The sequence below is a fragment of the Gekko japonicus genome, unplaced genomic scaffold (genome assembly GCF_001447785.1).
Source record: "Gekko japonicus isolate JY-2015 unplaced genomic scaffold, Gekko_japonicus_V1.1 scaffold1394, whole genome shotgun sequence".
Taxonomy (NCBI): Eukaryota; Metazoa; Chordata; class Lepidosauria; order Squamata; family Gekkonidae; genus Gekko; species Gekko japonicus.
In genome coordinates, this window is record NW_015170321.1 from 243601 (window position 1) to 263929 (window position 20329).

General features: G+C 42.6%; 1 protein-coding gene across 1 annotated transcript in view; it reads left to right on the forward strand.

Annotated features, from left to right (window-relative positions):
- SOS1 (SOS Ras/Rac guanine nucleotide exchange factor 1) overlaps positions 1-16749 on the forward strand; it is a 73999-nt gene extending 57250 nt beyond the window's left edge. The window contains exons 16-22 of the mRNA XM_015418059.1: positions 876-1038; positions 3979-4096; positions 10739-10911; positions 12434-12550; positions 12719-12986; positions 14507-14625; positions 15281-16749. Coding sequence (XP_015273545.1) covers positions 876-1038; positions 3979-4096; positions 10739-10911; positions 12434-12550; positions 12719-12986; positions 14507-14625; positions 15281-15775 — 1453 coding nt within the window. The 3' untranslated portion in view covers positions 15776-16749. The remainder of the gene's footprint in view (positions 1-875; positions 1039-3978; positions 4097-10738; positions 10912-12433; positions 12551-12718; positions 12987-14506; positions 14626-15280) is intronic.
- The last annotated feature ends 3580 nt before the right edge of the window (positions 16750-20329 follow it).

A 20329-nucleotide genomic window follows, 5' to 3' on the forward strand; every position in this document is an offset into this window, starting at 1 on the left:
TCTTCCCCCCGCGATTTTTGCGGGTCCCCTTTCTTGTAATACTCTAAAAATGTAAAAACTATATAGTATGTTATTACCTTATAGTCTTTACATTTGAGGGGGGAAACAAAGACCCTGAAAACTGTTTACACTAACTTTAGCAAAGCCAAAGTTATGTGGTTGATATGCTGTAGACATATTAGTCCACTCATCTATTTCAACAGAATTTAACTCTATTCCATGGAAGTTGCTGGGGCACCTAACTTTCCTTGTTACTCTTTGTAGCACTGTTTGCATTTGGTGTTAATTCCATATCAGATGGGTGATCACAGCATCCTTTCCACCGTGTGAGAGGAGACATACAAATAAGAATTCTAGCTTTGGTTTTGATTTGACTTGCACAGCCAATCAACTGAATTCCATAACTTGATTATTATTTGTGGTTTTATCCCCCCTCCAGTTTACAGCTCAATAAAACATTCATGTACTCTCTGACAGTTTCTTAAGTGTAATCACCTGAAGAACATCAGTCACAACTTTGAAACTGCCACTCTTCCCTAATAATGAACTGAAAATGGCCTTGATTAATTGTTGTTAATTTTATGAAACAGTGTATCTTTAGAAAAATGGAAAATTCTCCACAGAAAAAAAGCATTGGAAAAATGTCTACCTCATATTTCAAACCACTCTTTAAACAATGACACAGTAAAATATTTTAAGTGCTCAAGTGTAATGTCTCCAGCTGTTAATTCAGAAAAAAAAAATGCCTAAGCTTTCAACCGTTTTGGAAATGTTGAATAAAGAGACACAAGTTTCAGGAATTCTTTTTGACAAAAATCTTTGTTTGAATTATGGAACAAATAAAGTAAGAAACTCTCTCTTTTTTGTACACTTAGGTGCATCGTAGAAACAGAGAATCTAGAAGAAAGAGTAATTGTAGTAAATCGGATAATTGAGATCTTGCAAGTTTTCCAAGAACTAAACAATTTTAATGGTGTACTTGAGGTTGTTAGCGCTATCAACTCTGCTCCTATTTACAGATTGGATCATACATTTGAAGTAAGTCAGATCATAGATATGGAGATTGCAGTGGTTTAAGGTACTTGATGTAAAGGTACCTGTTTCCTTAGCAGTATTTGTTAAGTTAAAATATTTATACCATCCCTTGAAAAATCTGTAAGAATGTTTGTTTTGCCCCACATAATGGGCACAAAGCTGCCATTGACTTTTCGTACTCAGGTAAACATAATTATTTGTGTATGATGTTGCAATGGGCAGGCTGCGCATCCCTCCCCCCTTCACTGAGCCTGTCTTGTAATATGGCCTTTTTTCTTTCCATGAGAAATTAAGGCTGCAGTGGCTCAAAGGGCAAATGAATCTTCAAACAGTATACATTTTCTGTGTGGAAAGCACTTCAGTGTTAAGGGGGAAAACGAACCCGCAGGTATGTCAGACTCCTGCAGCAATCAGTTCCCAATAACTTTCTTGCAAAGAAGTAAAGTTCATTGAAACATTGAAGTATGCAGATTGTCTTTACACATCTCGTCTTAGAACTGGCAATAAGCATGTGAAGCAAGCAGATATACATAATTCAAGCAAGGTCCCCTGATGGCCTGGAGCCAATCACAGAATAGGTAAAAGTCCGCCAAAGCTAACAGGTCTAGTTTTTCAGGAAAAAGCCGTGCTAGACACCAAGGCCAAACGCTCATGTTACAGAGATAAAGAAACACTAAGGGCACAGAGAAAGGAAACCTAAACTTCCAAAGGCATCCTCCTCACTCCATGGCAGCTAGAGGCCTAGCTGACTTACTGCCTCCCTCAAGATCTCACCCACCAGGTTTATTGGGGTACATTTTGTGGAAACTGCGTTGAAGTTTAGGAGTGTGTACATGACAGTCACCCATTCATTATGAGAGGGGTCAAAGTCTTTCCATTGGATAAGATAGTACAAACTACCACGCATAAACTTAGAGTCCAAAATTTGAGCCACCTCATGGTGTGGCTCACCATTCTGCATCAGAGGAGGAGGTGCTGGAGGTCGAGGTCTCCACTTGTTCAGACCTGGAAAAACAGGATGCACATCTTTGAGTGATTTAGGCAGCTCAAGTTCAACAGTCAGATCATTGATTTTGTGCAACACCTTGAAAGGCCCAATATAGTTCCAGCTCAATTTCCTTTGAGGCTAGAGGCCTTTTAAATTTTTAGTAGGTATACTGTGTCCCCTGGTTGCAAGTCCCATTCAGGAGCCCTGCCTTTATCAGCTTGAGTTTTGTAATCCGTTTTCGCTTTGTCCAAAGTCTTTTGGATGCTAGACCAGTGGTCACTCAGACATTTCCACCAAATCTGGAGATCTTTGGGGGGGGAGTCCCCAACGTGGGTAAAGGGGCCCCCTCGTAGCCATGCAAGGCCTTAAAGGGAGACAGTCCGGTAGAACTAGGAACAGAATTGTTATAACTATATTCTGCATAAGGTAACAATTCGACCCAATCATTCTACTGATAGTGAAACACCTTGTGAATTGTTCTACCACCTGGTTGACCCGTTTGGTCTGACCATCAGTCTCAGGATGGTGAGTGCTGCTGAGGCCCTTCTCAGTGCCGAGAACCTGCAGGAGCTCTTTCCAGAACTTAGCAATGAACTGAGCCCCTCGTCTGATATTACCTTAGCTGAAACTGAATGCAGTCTCACAATGTGATGCATTAGCCAGGGCCATGGCTGTGGGCAGTTGCTTATAAGGAATAAAATGTGCCTGTTTGGAAAATAGGTCCACAACCACCCAGATTACTGTCTTTCCCTTGCTGGGGGGTAACGTATTGTGTCTGGCATTGGTAGCTAGCTAGTCAGAATCTGTAATAAGAGACAATTTTTTGCTTGCAACATCACATAGAGCTTCAGAGCACCTCTAAAGCATGCTGCAGTGCCAAAAACTAATTCCTCCCAGAGCACCTTTGAAGTGCAATACAATATGGTCAAACCCTAGTGTTCTTTGTAAACTTGGCCTGTGCTTTGGAGCTCCTGTGAATGACTCCAAAGCTAGCATGACTCCAGAGATGATCTTCTGCTTCCAAGCTGATGAGGAGTGTTTCATAAGTGTAAGGTGATAAAGATGAGTAGCAGAATACATACACATGCACGCACAAATTTTGTTTACAGGAAAGTAACTCTTTCAGTGGAACTATTTTCCTTGTAGAAAGTTTGTAATGTATTTTCCTCAAGAGCCTGTGTGCTGATAACACAAGTTATAAATTATCTACATTAAAATGTTTGATGGTGCCCATATGCTGCGGAAGTAGAAACTGTAAGAGGGACAGAAGGAAAAGCTGCTTGTGACATGGAAGATAATATAATCCAAAATTATGATGTTTATCATCTTCCCTGTCACAAGCATTCTTCCAGCTGTCCTTATAGTCTTTATTTGTACATTTATCTTGTTGTTAAATGGTGGCCTCTGGAGGAAGAATGCACTGCAATGTTGGTTCAGTGGATTTAATAGAGTTAACAGGAGTTCTTCAGAATAGTCTGTTTTTCTTTTTCCATTCCCAGACGTATGCTTCAGTAGAAGCCAAATTCCAGAAGGGCAGCCAGTTTAGTCTTCCTCAACAAAAACAGTTATATGACCCCTTAATAAACTTGATAGTGTTTGTGGCACATGCTTCTCTGGGCTAGAGCTTGCTTCCTCAGGTGCATGAACACAAGTAGATTCATAGACTCTCCATGTCTCTAGTGAAATCTTTCCAACCTGTATGGAAAAAGAACTAAATCCTTGTCCTAAACTTAGTCAATCAACTGTGATCCCCACTGAGTTAAGCAGCAGTTGATTTATAGTCAGTATATTTAGGTTTTGTGCCTTTATTACTGCTGTAATTTTATTTTGATATAGAATAAAGCTCAATGAGGGAATTTTCAAAACTCATCAAATCAGGGGTAGATCTTGCTAAAATCCGTGTGCTGTTGTTTGATATTAGAGCAAAAACTATCCTTTACGTGTTTTATCTTCAGCAAATCCCAAGCCGCCAGAAGAAGATTTTAGAAGAAGCTCATGAACTGAGTGAAGATCATCATAAGAAATACTTGGCAAAACTCAGGTCTATTAATCCTCCATGTGTGCCTTTCTTTGGTATGTTAGCTTTATGCTCTATGAAAATGGTCACAGATATTAGCATTCGAATAAACAAGCTACAGATCAATCAGTAAAATCACTATTTATTTTTGGCTGTAAGAGCTAGAGGCATTGAAAGAATTTCTTAACTTGGAAAAACTTTTTCCTTCTTCTGTACTAAGCCCAGTCTGCACACATTTTGAAGAGAACATTTTATGTTTTGCAGGTATATTCAGATTTTAGATTCTAAAGTAAAATTCAGTTTTTACCTTTTTTGGAAATGCATGTTCCTGATTTCCTGGTGAATAAGTGTGCAGAGTATTTGATGCTAGTATCAGCTGTGTAATTCAATCCAGTAGAGTTACCAGCTCACATTTTGTATGTACTTACCTGTTGTGACAAAACTGGTATCCTAAAAGGATCAAGTTCTGTAAAACTTAGCTGCCTGGTTGCAAGGTAATGATTCTTACTCATCACAGGTGACAAAGCGAGGGGTCATTCTGCAAACATGTTCTATATATCTTTTTTTATAAATTGCCAGAGTGTATATTTAAGCATCTTCGACGTGGTCTCTGTGCTTCACACCAATGGGATACAATGCGCATGCACTGGATCGATCGGCGTTGTAGCAAGCTCTTAACGGATTTTCGTGCCCAGACCTCGGGCATGCGCAGGAACCCCACCACGAATGCCCAGAGGGGTGGCCGCGGACATCCCACCAGTTCCTTTCTTTCCGCCGTGCTGGAAGCACCTTCCTTTCGTCGGTCTGATCGGTAGCTTTTTTTCTCCTCAGAGCTCTTCGATTTTCTCCTCAGTTTTCTTTGTTTTTCGCTTCTACCTTTGTTGTTTTGTTGTTTCTTTTAAAAAAAGAAGAACTTTGTTTAGTTTTGGGGGAAGTTTTTTTGTTTACCTCACTCTGGCCTTCATGCTTCACCACCACCACCACCACCTCTTTTTCTTCTCTGTTTTGCTTATTTTATGGAGACGAAGTGGGGCTTTTTCAAGCGTTACAGGGATTGTGGCAGTAAGCTCGCTCCACCTGACGGCCACAACCTCTGCATTTTTTTTCTTGGCGAGACGCACCGACCAGAGTCCTGTCGACAGTGCGGCAAGTTTTCCAATCAAACTAGAAAAAACCGAGCGGCGCAACTCCGAGTAGCGTTACTAGAGTCAGCGCTAAATTCTGTTTCAGTCATGGACTCAGAAGGGCCGGTAAGACTATCAGCATCGACAGCTCTGGTTTCGAAGCCCTCGTCCGACATCATTCAGTCGACATCGAAGCGTTTGGCACTGACGGCGCAGTCTTCGGCATCGACGCCTGTGAAAAGGAAACAGAAGACGGGTAAAGAGCACAAGTCAGCCAAAAAGGGCTCCTCTAAGGCCCTAAAGGCGGCAAAGTCTGGGAATGTAGCAGGTACTGCACCTAACGTGCCCCCTGCTCCAACGGCAGTATCGCATCGGAGGCTCCGATCGCTCCACCGATACCGCCCATCCAGCTACTGGATCCTCCCATATACCAGCTAGACCATGACACGCTGGTCGATACGCGTCCTTTCTCCGACATCGATAATGTTGAGATCCTCAGTTGTCCCCTGGGCACGGATCGCTCTCCCTCTACTCAGTCATAGACATTGACGGTCTTGGAGTGCCATGCCGATATCGATGTGGCTCGGCATCGACAGATCCCTAAAAGCACTCAACGTCATCCTCCCTGTCTGTTCGCCGAGGATCGGCCCTTCGATATCGATGATTGGGCTAATAGGGGCCGCACACAGAGACGAGATCCTACACTGTCTCCCAGATGCTCCCGCTCTAGGAGTAGATCCCCACGAGTCTTCCTGTCCCCGCCACCTCCTCTCTCCTGGGATCACCGCCAACTGCGTTATCTTTATGGGGCTTATCCACCCACATCCATGCCATGGTTGACTCCAGCAGGTTACTGTGATTGGGATTGTTACTCTACCCATAAATCACGGTCACCCTATAGATCAAGGCCTTTGGCGTCTCTCTTCCATCCACCAGATCATCCATCTGATGACCCTCATCGACATCGACCGGATCAATATCGTCTTCCCAGTCCCCCTATCCCACCGTCAACAGATCCAACCAGTCAGGTCAAGACCACTCCGGTACAATTGCCAGAGCCCGATTCTTCTGACTCTGTGGATGAGGATTCTGATACAGGGGCTTCAGTTGTCCACAGCTCCCCTGACCAGCCATCTCCTAACCAGGGAGTAGCCGATGACCAACCTATATCTCCGTCTGATAATTTAACCTCCTACGGAGACCTTATAAAAAGAATGGCACACTCCATTGGCCTTTCAGTCGTACAACCACATCCACAGGTAACAGATGCCGTCTTCGATGTCGTCCAGCTAGATACATCGACGGCTATAGCACTGCCCATGTCTACGGTCCTGTTACAGGCAGCAAAGATCCCATGGGATAAACCATCATCAGCTCCAGTGTCCACACGTCGCTTGGACCATATGTACAGAGTCCAAGAAACAGGAGCAGAATTCTTATTTGCCCATCCTCCATGGTAGTCACATCCTCATCGAAGTCCAAGAGAACACATTCTGCACCTTCAGACAAGGAGAGCAGAAAGTTAGATGCATTCAGACAACGTTTCTACTCTACGGGAGCACTAGGAGTAAAGACCACCAATTACTTAGCGTGTATGAGTAGATACCAGTACACTTTGTGGGAAAGGCTTGCTGAACTTCCATTCCTGGCTACGCAACACCAATCTACAGCCAGATACTAGGTAATACATAGAGGACCTCTCCTTTGATGGCCTTGGTCTGTTCAACAGTACTACAGACACCATACTACAAGATATGGATAAAAGCATAAAAGCTTCTTGTGCTCTGGGCGTTTCCTCATCCATGAGGCAACATTACCGACCTCGTCCCTGGTCCAGACCCTGACAAAAACCCACCCCAACCATCAATCTCCTAACCGGCAATGGAAGCCACATACATCCTCTGGAGGCCAGAAACCCACATTCCAGAAACCTAAATTTGGATCGGGACAACAGTCTTCCCACAGTAAGCAGGCAAAGTCCGCCAAGCAGGGTTTTTGACTTCCATATCTCCCAGTCACATCCAACCCGTCTAACCCCTTTCCTCCAAACCTGGCACCTCATCACCACAGACGAATGGGTGCTGTCCATTTTAACCCAGGGCTACTGCATAGAATTCATTCAGAACCCCATAACTTCTGTCTTCGTCTCCACACCCCCTTCTCCAGCCCTCCTGGAAGAAGTGTCCGTCCTTCTGCAACAGGGAGCCATCGAGCCGGTGCCACTGCATCTACAGGGCAAGGGATTCTACTCCTGCCAATACCTACGCTTCACAATTGGTCAACATCATTACCAATATGCAGCCCTGCCATTCGGCCTTTCAAGTGCACCAAGAGTCTTCACAAAGACGATGGTGGTGGTCGCGGCCTTCCTTTATCTCAAGGGTATCTCCATCTACCCCGTACATCGATGATTGGCTCTTGGTAGCGACTTCCAGGGACGCCCTAGTCTCAAACAAGAACGAGACACTGGTCCTCCTGGAAAACCTGGGTCTACAAGTCAATCTGGAAAAGTCTCAACTTCAACCGGTCCAGAAAATACACTACATCGGTGTGCTACTGGACTCCACGATTTGCACAGCCTACCTGCCACAAAACAGGGCAGCCGACATCATCAACCTAGCCACTGTCATCCGTACCCGGCCCTCACTGACGGCCTTTCAAATACAAAGGCTACTTGGCCTCATGGCCACTACTACATCAGTCCTGGTTTTTGCCAAATTAAAAATGCATCACCTGCAACTATGGTTTATCCGCAATTTCAATCCAGAGAGAGACACACACACACCACCCACCTATTCATACCTGTCAAAGTACGGGACTCTTTGGTGGACTGTCCCTTCCAACCTATTCCAGGGAGCACCCTTCCATCCTCCATCACCCCAAATGACCCTAACGGCAGACGCCTCCCTCTCGGGCTGGGGCGCCCACATGATGGGACTTTGTGTCAGAGGCAGATGGGACAAAACTAAATTGGCACATACATTTCCTGGAACTGCTTGCGATACAGTTCGCTGTCACCAGTTTCCTACCCCTGATCGAGGGGAAATGTGTCACAGTCCTCATGGACAATACTACTGCCCTCCAGTTATGGGACTTCTGCATCGCCCACAACGTCTTCCTAGTCGTCACGGACATCCCAGGGCACATGAATGTACAGGCAGACCACCTGAGTCGGGCAGGACTCAGTCTCCACGAGTGGGAAATGAATCCAACGTACCTTCTCCCACTTGTCCGCAGGTGGGGGTTCCCCCAGATAGATGTTTTTGCCACCAGGGCGAACAAAAAGTGCCCTCTGTTCTGCACCCGAGGTGGCAGGGACCCACAGCCTCTAGGTGACGGTCTCCTCTATCCGTGGTCCAGAAGATTTCTCTACCTCTTCCCTCCACTGCCTCTGCTTCTGAGAGTGGTCTGCAAAATCATCAGCGACAGAGAGGACTGCGTCCTCATAAACCCGTGGTGGCTGAGGCAACCATGGTTCTCAACCATCCTCAATCTGTCAGCGGGGGTCTACCACCAGTTTCCTCCAGCACAAGACCTCCTGTTCCATATTCATGAAGAGATGCAAAAAAATTTAAAATGTACTTTTAAAAAAGAACCGGAAATACTACTTTTAGGTCTAAAGATGGAAGAAGTAAATGTAGTAAAAAAGACATTGTTGTGATATTTAATTACCACAGCGAGAATGACTTATGCACAATCTTGGAAGCAAGATAGAATACCTGATAAATGGGAATGGATACAGAAAGTACTATTTATGGCAGAAATGGACAAACGAACAAAGAAATTGAATAATAAAGAAGACAAAGAATTTTTTGAAGAATGGAAAGACTTTAAAGAATATTTAGAAAATAACTGGGATGTTAACAATGCTTTACTTTGTTTGGACAATTACTAAGGGTTGAATTATAGAAAGATTTGAATTGTATAAAATAAGATTGTTACCTTGGAACGTAAAATGAAAAAGGGAAAGATAAATGGAATTACAAAATTTGTGGGCAGGGAGAAGCGTTGCGGGAAGCCACCAAAGGGGGGGGAGGTAAAAGAAATGGATATGGAATTAAAAGAATGTAATTTAATGTTGAACATGTTATATCCAAAATAAAAGGTTTTTTTTGGGGGGGGGGAGACCTCCTGTTCCTAACTGAGTCCCCCCTCCTATAGCACGACGTGCCACGAATGAAGTTGACAGCCTGGAGAGTAGCATCAACAGTTTTTCCGCCTGCATAGCAAATGTCTTGCTAAACTCCAGAAAGTCCACTACGCGGAAGTTGTATCATTTCAAGTGGCAAAAATTTTGTTCCTCTTTGGGTGACGATGCCCCTCGAGCCACCTCCGCAGGTCTCGAGAAAGTTTTCGATTTCCTCCTGTCTCTTGCTGACTCGGGACTTTCACATTCCTCGTTAAGGGTTTATTTGGCCGCACTTTCGGCCTACCATGTTCAAGTTGAGGGATGCACACTGTTCTCGCATCCACTTTCTAAACTTTTTTTAAGGGACTGTTGCACCTTTACCCTCCCATCAAAACTCCTGTCGTCCCCTGGGACCTTCCCCTGGTTCTTCGCCAACTCACCAGGAAACCTTTTGAGCCGCTCCAGACGGCGTCCACCTCATACCTGACATCTCGTTCCCGCCAAAGGTAGTGTCAGAATTTCACCTACAGGCAGAGGTCTTCCTCCAGGATTTCTTCCCGGCGCCAACATCCTCAGAGGAGAGGCTGTTACACACGTTGGATACGAAGCGTGCGCTCCTGTTTTACTTAAATAGAACCCGTCCAACGAGACGTGACTCTCAACTTCTCGTCTCCTATGCACCAGCAAGACTGGGCACTCGCATCATGGCTCAGCACCTACCAAGGTGGATTGCGGGTCTCATCCACCTCTGCTACCTTATTGCCAAGCAGGGCTCATTCAACCAGAGCTGTTGCAGCCTCAACTGCCTTCCTCCAGGGAGTTCCCTTAATGGACATTTGCAGAGCCGCTACGTGGGTTACGCCAAACACGTTCATAAGGCACTACACCCTAGACGTCTGAAAGAACTCTCGTACCAACATGGGACGTCACATCTTATCCTCGGCTTCGCAGTAATGACCTGCCAGCACCCTCCTCCAGGTAGGCCACTGCTCGCTAATCTCCCATGGGTGTGAAGCACAGAGACCACGTCGAAGATAAACAGGTTGCTTACCTGTAACTGGTGATCTTCGAGTGGTCATTTGTGCATTCATACAAACCGCCCTCCTTCCCCGCTGCTGTCAGCTTCTACATTTTCCATAGGGGTTGATTTGCGGCGGTTCAAAGAAACTGGCGGGATGTCCGCGCCCACCCCTCTGGGCATGCGTGGTGGGGTTCCTGCGCATGCCCGACGTCTGGGCGTGAAAATCTGTTAAGAGCTTGCTACAACGCCAATCGATCCAGTGCATGCGCACTGTATCCCATGGGTGTGAATGCACAGATGACCACTCGAAGATCACCAGTTACAGGTAAGCAACCTGTTTTTTCCCAGTTATCCATCTAGCTCAAATCTTGTTTGGCAGTTTGCTGTTGAAACACAAAAACTGATTTATTTTGTGCATTTTTAGGAATTTATTTAACCAACATCTTGAAAACAGAAGAAGGCAATCCCGAATTTCTAAAACGACACGGGAAAGAGCTCATCAATTTCAGCAAGCGGAGGAAAGTGGCTGAGATAACAGGGGAAATCCAACAGTACCAAAATCAACCATACTGCCTAAGAGTAGAAACCGACATCAGGGTAGGAGAGATTCTGTTTTTAATATTTCAGATCAACTTCCATGTTCATTTTTATTTTTTATTCCCCCCCCTCCACTTCCTCCCATAAACTTAGGGTGATGTGCATCATTCCTTTTCCCATTTTGTCCTCACAATAACCCTTTGAGGTTAGTTTGTCTGCAAGTGAGTGACTGGTTCAAGGTCACCTAGTGGAGCTTCATGGAAGAGCAGGGATCTGAATTCTGGTTTCCTTAGGCACTTTAAGCGCATAGGGGTATGGGGAAAAAAATCTGTATTTTTCCTATTTGGGTCTGTTGGACCACAAAAATATAGGTATTCCCAAATATTCCTGAATCCCAATATCAGTATTGTATTGGGATTTGGGTAAATATTCAGGGAACCCGAATTTATTCAGCTCCATTATACCCTGTGGGGACCGTCTTCATAGGGTATAATGGAGTTCAGAAGGAATTTAAATTTTCAGTGCCTTCAGAGTTCCCTAACAGCCAGGCAGGTGAGCCTGTCCGCTGTTAGGCTGACATGGCTGGAAGCCAATTCATTGATCCCTTTTGCTTCCCCCCGCATCCAAAAGGGATCAATGAATTTGCTTCCAGCCATGTCAGCCTAACAGCGGAAGGGATCACCTGCCCTGCTGTTAGGTTTAAATGGCTAAATTTCCCAGTTCATACCCATCCCTAGTTCAGAAGGCATTTAAAGAGACTGCTGACTCTTTAAATGCCTTCTAGCTGTGCCCTGTATCGGCTTTTATTCGGGTGCGGCTATTTTGGTAGCCAAATCAGATTCTCTAATCTGATCTGGCTGAATAAATGCCTGGAAAATACCAATAAGGTCTTGTCACTTCCTTGGTAGCAGCTTCTTTTGAATTGCTTCCTTACCAGTTGTGTACTGGATGTGATTTTGTTATTTTAATAGTACTCTTTCAGACCAGGGATCCCCAACAGGTTGCTCATGAGGTAACAGTAGTACCAGTACTTAGTTGGCTGCTGCAGTTTTTCATCCCTGAAGACCCAGGAAAATATCAGAAAAAGATTTACTCAAGGCTGTGTTGTTGTTTGAAGCTTATTTCATAGGATTGTTTATACACTGTTTCTGATGCACTTCCTAGTCTGTGTTCTGTTTTTAGGAAAGAAGAAAACTTGATAACATGTGGAGTGGAGAGTAGCTCAGGATTTTTTTCATTACTTAGAAGTACCTCTGTTAGACTGTTCTGAATAGCCCTGGTTATCTTCTCATTCATTGGGTCAAAGCAGTCTTCAGTCCACAGTTTTTATTATAAAATGTCCTGAGGCTTGTTCTCCTGAAGGAAGAATCCTGCACTAACATTGTTTTGTATAGGATATATGTACATATTTGTTGGAAACCATGAGCAATTGGCATGTAGAATATTTTGAGTACTAGGGTGTGTCTGCTTTATTGGGTTTCTTTGGATCACTTTTCTGGCTGGATGTTGCCTTGCTGCTCAAGAGTTTGCATTATTGACTTCAAGGTCAGTTCGTTAATAATTCTGAATATTCTCGTTGCAGAGGTTTTTTGAAAATCTTAATCCAATGGGAAACACCATGGAAAAAGAATTTTCAGATTATCTATTCAACAAGTCCTTGGAAATAGAGCCACGCAATGTAAAGCCACCCCCAAGATTTGTGAGTATTCAAACTGTGTTCTTAACAAGTCTTTGCTATAAATCATTATTTTTCTTTGGAATTCAGTTATGGAGCTGCACAAATTTAATGGTTTTTTTAAAAAGAAAGTAATCTTACAGTGAAAATATTCAAACAACTATTTGTAAATATATTGATTTTTCCCTGCAGCAAAAAAAATACAACTATTCTCTCAAATCTCCGGGTGTTCGTCCTTCAAATCAAAGGCCAGGCACAATGAGGCACCCTACACCTCTGCAACAGGAGCCAAGAAAAATCAGTTACAGTCGTGTTCCAGAGAGTGAAACTGAGAGTGCCGCTTCTGCACCAAACTCTCCAAGAACACCACTCACCCCACCTCCTCCTCCATCTTCCACTTCCAGCACTACTGATGTCTGCAGTGTGTTTGATTCTGATCCCTCAACCCCTTTTCATTCAAGTAGGTGCTAAAGTTAGGATTGATCCCCCTTAATGATTTAACCTATATCATTTGTATTGTCTGTTTTTGATGGTGTCAGAAGCAGAGTAGTGTGTAAGTCATTTGACTTCGGATCTGTAGGAGTGGAATCTAGTTGTTGGCTAAGCTCAGTTCAGTTCTTAATTTCGAAAGGAGGGCTGAAATACAACCCTTGCTTGCTCTTAGTAACTGGATTTTAAAGACAGTGGTAACTAATTTCACTGCCCATTTGCCTCTGCCCTACCAAAGCTAGAAATATTTTTTTTTCTATGAATAGCCAAATTCACAGATAATTTCCTTTATGGATTTCACTTTTACCCTAATTATCCCATCTCTTTTGTTTCTGTTTGCATTCATAGCTACCTGTTGGCACAATTACAGGGATAAAACAGCATTTGTGCAAGGAAGACGGTCTCCTCAGTTTATAAATAAGGAGGCAAAAATCCCCAAAACTCTTTTCCACTTCAGATGATTACTTATGGAGGCCACCTGCTTATAGTAAATTCTTGATAACAGTGCTTCCATTAAGATCAGTCGTCTGCCATTCTCGTTCTTTGGTATTGATGCCGCTACAGCATACACTTTCTGTTCTGTTTTGCTGCCCCCTAAAAGTTTGACATGATATAAATTTCACATTTTAGTCTGCACAGAGCAGACCAAAGAAGTTCTACGCAGAAGCAAGTCCCATTTTATTCCGTTACCCCCAGGAAAGTGTTCTTAGGACTGCAGGCATAATAGCCAAGTTGCCCCACTGTCTGTGCCTCCACAGTTCTCTTTCCTGTCATCCTCCCCTTTCTGATCACTTTGCTTGTCCCTCTGTGGAGTTTCCGTCATCTCCTTCCCTTTACTATTTTTTCCCATTACTATTTTATTTAACGCTGTGCCTCCTGCATCTCTCCTTGCCTTAGTTCCTCCTTTCTCATCCCAGTACACTATTCCATTGTTTCTGGGCTTCCTGACTCTTTATTCCCCTGCCTCTTTGGCCCTTTTACTATTCAGCTTTTCATCCTCTGCTTGCCTAGCATGTTACAGATTCTCTTACCTGTTCAAGATAAACATCTCTTAAACTGGACTAGGCCTCGGTGGGAACCTCCATGGGCACTCTGTGAAAACTGCACTGAACTTCCAAAGGAAGATCAGCAAAATAAGATGACTTTTTAGTATTTGCTATCAGTGGCATGTCTTCCTCTGTTCTTACTTCTTATCCAAAAAGCCTGCAGCCCACATCTTCTATGAGTTTCCCAACCATTTTCTATATTAGGAAACTGTGCTGTTTTGATCAGTATTTCTTTTCTCGTCAGCCATTGTGCTTGTGAGAAAATCAAAAGGGTTTTTTTTTACATTACAGCAACTCAGACAGGGGTGGGAAGTTTGCAATGGTGACTTTTTAAGCTGTGGTTTGTATGCTGTATTTAATTAATACATGCTTAGTATTAAAAATACTAATACTTGAAAAGAATAAAAATTCATATTGGATAAACATGTTTTCTGAATACCCACAGGGTCTGCTTCTGTGTCCTCCATAAGTTTTCCTAAAAGCTCTGATGAAATGACTGTTCCTCCTCCCATTCCTCCTCGAAGACGTCCAGAATCTGCGCCTGCAGAATCTTCTCCTTCAAAGGTAATCCATTACTCTGTGAAATAACAATGGGGTGATTCCCCAGTCATCCCTTGTCCAAAGATCTACACTGGAAGTATGGAGCAATAATGTATAAATATCATGAAGTGTAAAATAATATTTTTTATTTAGTGAATGTTTTAACTTTGTCAACTGCACATTAAGAATGTAAATGAAGTGCAAAAAATGTTGCTAGACTGGACCAATGAGGGATGAATTTTTCCCCATATTCTAGCCCCATAATAAAACTCATATTCTCCTTTAAAGCAGTGCTGCACACATCACTTTTCCTCCAACATTCAAGCAGCAGTGTTTTGACAATAGGAAAATCCAGTTGTTTTCCCTACCCTTTCAGTGTGGAATATGGAAGCAGCTTTTGTATGTTCTGCTTCCAGAGATGGATGGGAAGAGTCCCTACTCAGTACGGGACACCATCCTCTGCATAAGAATGTTAGCAACTGAAACAAAAGTGATCTGCCATATGAACTAATTTTTTCCCTTCTAGAGTTTTAGAATTTATCCGTTCTATGGTGAAAGGGGAAAAAATGTATAGCCCTGAGCTCTTTCCGGCTAATCCTAAATATGTGCTTAAAATGTCTTCACATATTTAACAGTGAGGCCTTTGGACTATTTTATGAGTACATTTTCTCTATTTCAGATTTCTTCTGCCCATCTGGACAGTCCACCAGCAATTCCTCCTCGGCAACCAACATCTAAGATTTATTCACCACGGTACTCAGTACCAGACAGGACCTCGATATCTGACCCCCCAGAAAGTCCACCTGTTTTGCCACCACGAGAACCTGTGCGAACTCCTGATGTGTTCTCTAGTTCACCGCTACATCTCCAGCCACCACCCTTAGGCAGAAAAAGTGAAGTTGGCAACACTTTCTTTCCCAATAGTCCTTCTCCATTTACTCCGCCGCCTCCTCAAACACCTTCTCCCCACGTACCACGGAGGCATTTACCATCACCTCCTTTGATACCCCAAGATACGGACCTCCATTCTGTTGCTGGGCCACCTGTTCCTCCACGGCAAAGCACTTCTCAACATATCCCAAAGCTTCCTCCTAAAACTTACAAAAGGGAGCACACACATCCATCCATGCATCGTGATGGACCCCCGTTGCTGGAGAATGCCCACTCCACCTGAATTCTCTCTTGAGCTGGAGGTCATGCTTTTCCTGGTGGCAAGTCTGTTGCTGGCAATAGATGCACCAAGGAGTTGTGTTGCTCCTAACACTAAAGACTCTACAATACATTTGATACATGGTGTACAAAAAATTAATAGCAGGCCCCTTATTGTGAAACTGTTGCTGTTTGTTAGTATAGTATGCAGGGCACTGTTCTAAAGTCACTGGACATCTGAATGTACCAGAAATCAGACTTCAGATCTCTTCAAGCCAATAAGCAGACACTGTTTCATGTAATGTCCAACGAGGGATGGGAAATATGGTCCTGTAATCATCTGTCCACTGCAACATGAGTTCTTCAAGTGAAAACATGCATTTTTCAAAAAGCAAAATCTCAAACAGGGAACTCAGTGATCTTAAATTTTCTTTTGTTTCATTCCCTGATTTAAAATCACCAACTGGACTGTGAGGAAGATCTGTGGTACTGAACCAACATAGAGCTAAGGCATAGCACTGTACTACAGCCCTGTTTACAAACTGTTACAGTTAACTACTACATATATGGGTACCTAGGCTTCACCAAAGAGGTACTTTCCTTATGAACCTTATGGTGCCAGTTCAAAAAAAAATTGTCAGGAAGCAGAAAGCTTAACTTTTGCCTTCTTTAAAAAAGTGAGATTTAAGTCTTAGATGAATGACGCAATCTGAGATACACTGTTGTTGTTCAGAGTAAAATCTGTTCCTACATTCAGAAGACTGTTAAATATAGACTAGGTGGTCTTAAGGTTTACCAGTAACCCACTTTGTGGCTGGTAGTGTAACATCTTTGACTATGCCATGGAAATGCAAAGGATGATCCACTGGCCATATTCCCTAGTTATTACCATGTTTTAACTAGCAGTAGGTAGATAAATAATCAGCACCCATAGAATTGCCTTGTAGTTGCATAAATCATATGTATATAGTGACTGTTGCATAAATATACTTGCAAATTGTTTTTAATTTAATTGAAATAAAGATACAGATATTTTGTCTGGCTGACATATATTAAATTATTGCATTGCTAAATGTACGATTCAGTTTTTCAGTTTAAAGCACTGAGAAGGAGGCGCATGCTGTGGTACACACATCTCTCTCCTCTTCTAGTTCATTGTTTTAATCTTTAAAGAACAAACTGAGAAGAAATTCAAGGTTTGGCATTTGAAATAAAAGGTGAGTTAGGGGATGAGTCACAATCAAACAACAGTGTGCATTACAAATTTCCAAACTCTGTTAAACCTCTTAACATTACCTTGTCCAAAAATATGTTTTGAGAAACTAATCTGCCTGAATACCCTGCCTTGGATTATCCATGGACCTGTGAACTGCGCTTTTGATTCCAGTACTGTGACAGGAATGCATGCCACTTATTGAAGAAACAGTCATTGCTGCTAAATTAGGATTTGTGAATGGTGCAGTATCATATCCTTAGTTATTAAGAGTCTTAGGATGTTTCCTCTTTGTCAAAACCAAACTACATTTCAGCAATCTAGAAAGCAATGTCTCTAGAACAGTGTCTTGTCACTGTAGAACCGTGCTGTTATGAGTCATTTCTACAGCACTATGCAGTGTGGTCTTGCATTTCAGAATACCTTTTCATTTCATCTGCACTCAGTGTATCCTGTAATAAGTATCTTGTGCACACTCAACATTAAAAGAAGGGCATTGTGGGAAAATATGCAATAAATGTTAAGCTGAGGTCCAGGGGATACTATAGATATGCCTTCATGATACAGAGAAAGCTGGCCAGCGGGTCCCTACTTAGGCCCATTTTATTCTAGTTTGTAACACTGTAAATAATGGCAATAGTCTCATATATAAGAACTTGGTTTTCATGTGAGCCACTCATTTTAAGTATTTCTAGGCTCTACTAACAAAATGAAATGAGTTTCCTGGCCAAGCCACCTTTCCTTTGAAAGGAAAAGGTAAAGGATGGACTCAGCACTGGCTAATTCCGTTTAGCATTCAAAAGCAGCGGCTTACTCTTATCTTGAGTAGAAGAAACTATCACCACATTCAAAAAAAGTAGGTTTACTTTAATGTTTGCAACCATTTCCTTTAGTTAAAATTACCTTGCTTGGAATTACTCAGATACTTAGTTCTAGATTCCATATTACTTTTTTTAAAAAATTGGCTTAAGGAGCTACTAAATCAGTGCTCTACTGCAGGAGTGCTGATATGTCACCTTCAGGATCTCTTTTGGCAGATATAGTGAGGTTCTGAAACAAAAATCAGCAGTACTTGAAATGTTCAAATCCAAATACGTTGAATATGAATGATCAGGTAGATCAGACTGGGATTGAAAGCAACCTTAATTTTTCTTTTAAACAGTGGACACACCTCCGTGCCATATCAAAGTGCCCTTGACCATTTTGTAATTTCTGCATTAAAGGGGATAGGCTTCTGTTCAAGAGACTCGAGCCCCAAATCTCCATGAGTCTCTACAGCACTAGCTGCACAGTCATTTCAAATCCCAGCCAGAGCAAATAGAGGATGAAAAAAATTCCCACAAGCCCCACTGGACTAGATGTAGAAGAGCAACTTATAGATTGTGCCTCAAGACTCAACCCAATCAGCTTTCTGTTAAAAAATTGTTCCATACAAGTCAAACTAGCTTGTTCTCCCCATGATCAGTAAATCTCCATATAACTCCTTGTTGCCAAATGTAGAATTCTTACTGTAGAATTTCTTGGAAAGTAAATTTTGATTCTTCCTTCATCATCTATCTCAAAATCTTGTTAGAGCAGTCATTGTAAATTAACCTGTGGCTTTATAAAATTTTAAGTGACTCAACCAACAGAGAGCCAGCTTGGTGTAGTGGTTAAGAGCAGCAGACTCTAATCTGGAAAACTGTATTTGATTCCCCACTCCTCCACAGGAAGCCAGCTGGGTGACCTTGGGTCAGTCACAGTTCTCTCAAAACTCAGCCCCACCTACATCACAGGGTGCCTGTTTGTGGGGAGAGGAAGGGAAGGCAATTGTAAACTGCGCTGAGACTCCTTCGGGTATGAAGAGTGGAGTATAAAACCAACTTTCTTCTTCTCAAAATAGATGAGCTGATCTCTGTTGTGCCGCTTTTGAGTTATGAGAATTCTTCACCTGGCAAAGAAAGTACTTTTTTCATGGGACCAACGTCTGTTAGTATAGGAGCATCAGTCTTTAGAATTACAGAATTGTATGTCAGGCAGAAATGGAAAGGTATCTAATTATTGGCTTATATGCAGTAAAATAGGATACTTTTTTTTCTGACAACAGATTTTTACTCTCAACAGATTTGCCCTCTATTAGAAAGGAAAACAGAAAACTTTTATTCTCTGGATCTAGTGTGCCAACAACCAGCCACCCTGAGCCTGCTTCAGCAGGGAGGGTGGCATATAAATCAAATAAATAGACCATTTACTTTAAAATAAATGAGGGGGGGGGGGAATTGACTACATAAGCAGAAAGTCAAAAGGCATGTTTTGGCCTGCATTTCAAAAGTGGGGGTGGGTGGGTTGTTGCTTGATTTCATGTACCCATGCCATTTGCTGGGCTTGTTCCTGATGCAGTGTAGCTGTCATGAAGTTAGATTTACTGAAACTGTAAGCTTTCATATAATCTTGTAAGATTTCAAATAGATCTGCTGTAATTTATCTAAAACTGGTCAAAATCAAGATGTTTACACGTAGTGGTCCTTTTCCAGCTTGCCACCCTTGCAGTAACCCCTCGTGACCCAGAAGCCACTTTGAAGAGTCAAGGGCTGCACTGGGGGTTAGTGGTGGGAACAGGCATACGCAGAAACCCTTTCTGTTCTTGGAGGGCATTCCAGCCATTAACTTTTGAAATGCAGGAGCCATGGCTTAGTGGTAGACCATCTCCTTGGCATGCAGAAGGTCCCAGGTTCAATCCCTGCCATCCCCAATTAAAAGGATTCAGATTGTAGGTTATGTGGAGAGCTGCTTCCAGGCTAAAGAGATAGTACTAACCTTGATGGACCAAGGTTCTGATTCAGGATAAGGCAGCTTTGTGTATCCTCATCTTAATAAATTCAGGAAACTATTATTTTATACAATTAGGTCTCAAAATATGAATTAGCCTCATTTCTGATTGTTGTAGGGGTGTCGGTGGTTAACACTGGCAACCTTCTGCACAGATAGAAGTTACCTTGGGTTCCTTTGCATATGACCTCAACTAAGTTCCGGAATAATTTTTGTTGGAATGAGACAGCTTGTTTTCGGAATGCTTTCCCGTCTGTCAACAAGTCTTGCCTTCTTGCTGTTGCTCAAGAGAAATTCTTACTACTCAAAGTTAAATGCTTTTGGTTAGTGAAAGGGAGAGACCTGCTGTCACCTTTATTCAATTTACATGGATAAATGATTAAATGTGATGGCTTATTTGGATTTCTTTTCTCTCCTTGAAGCTCAGTTCAGAGAATGAGGTGCTGCAGGAGATTACTTACATACAAATGCTTACAAATTGGCCTCTGAAACTGATAAATGGTCACTTTGATTATTTTTCTGTACTAATTAGCCCTATTGACAGATATAAAGCCAAAA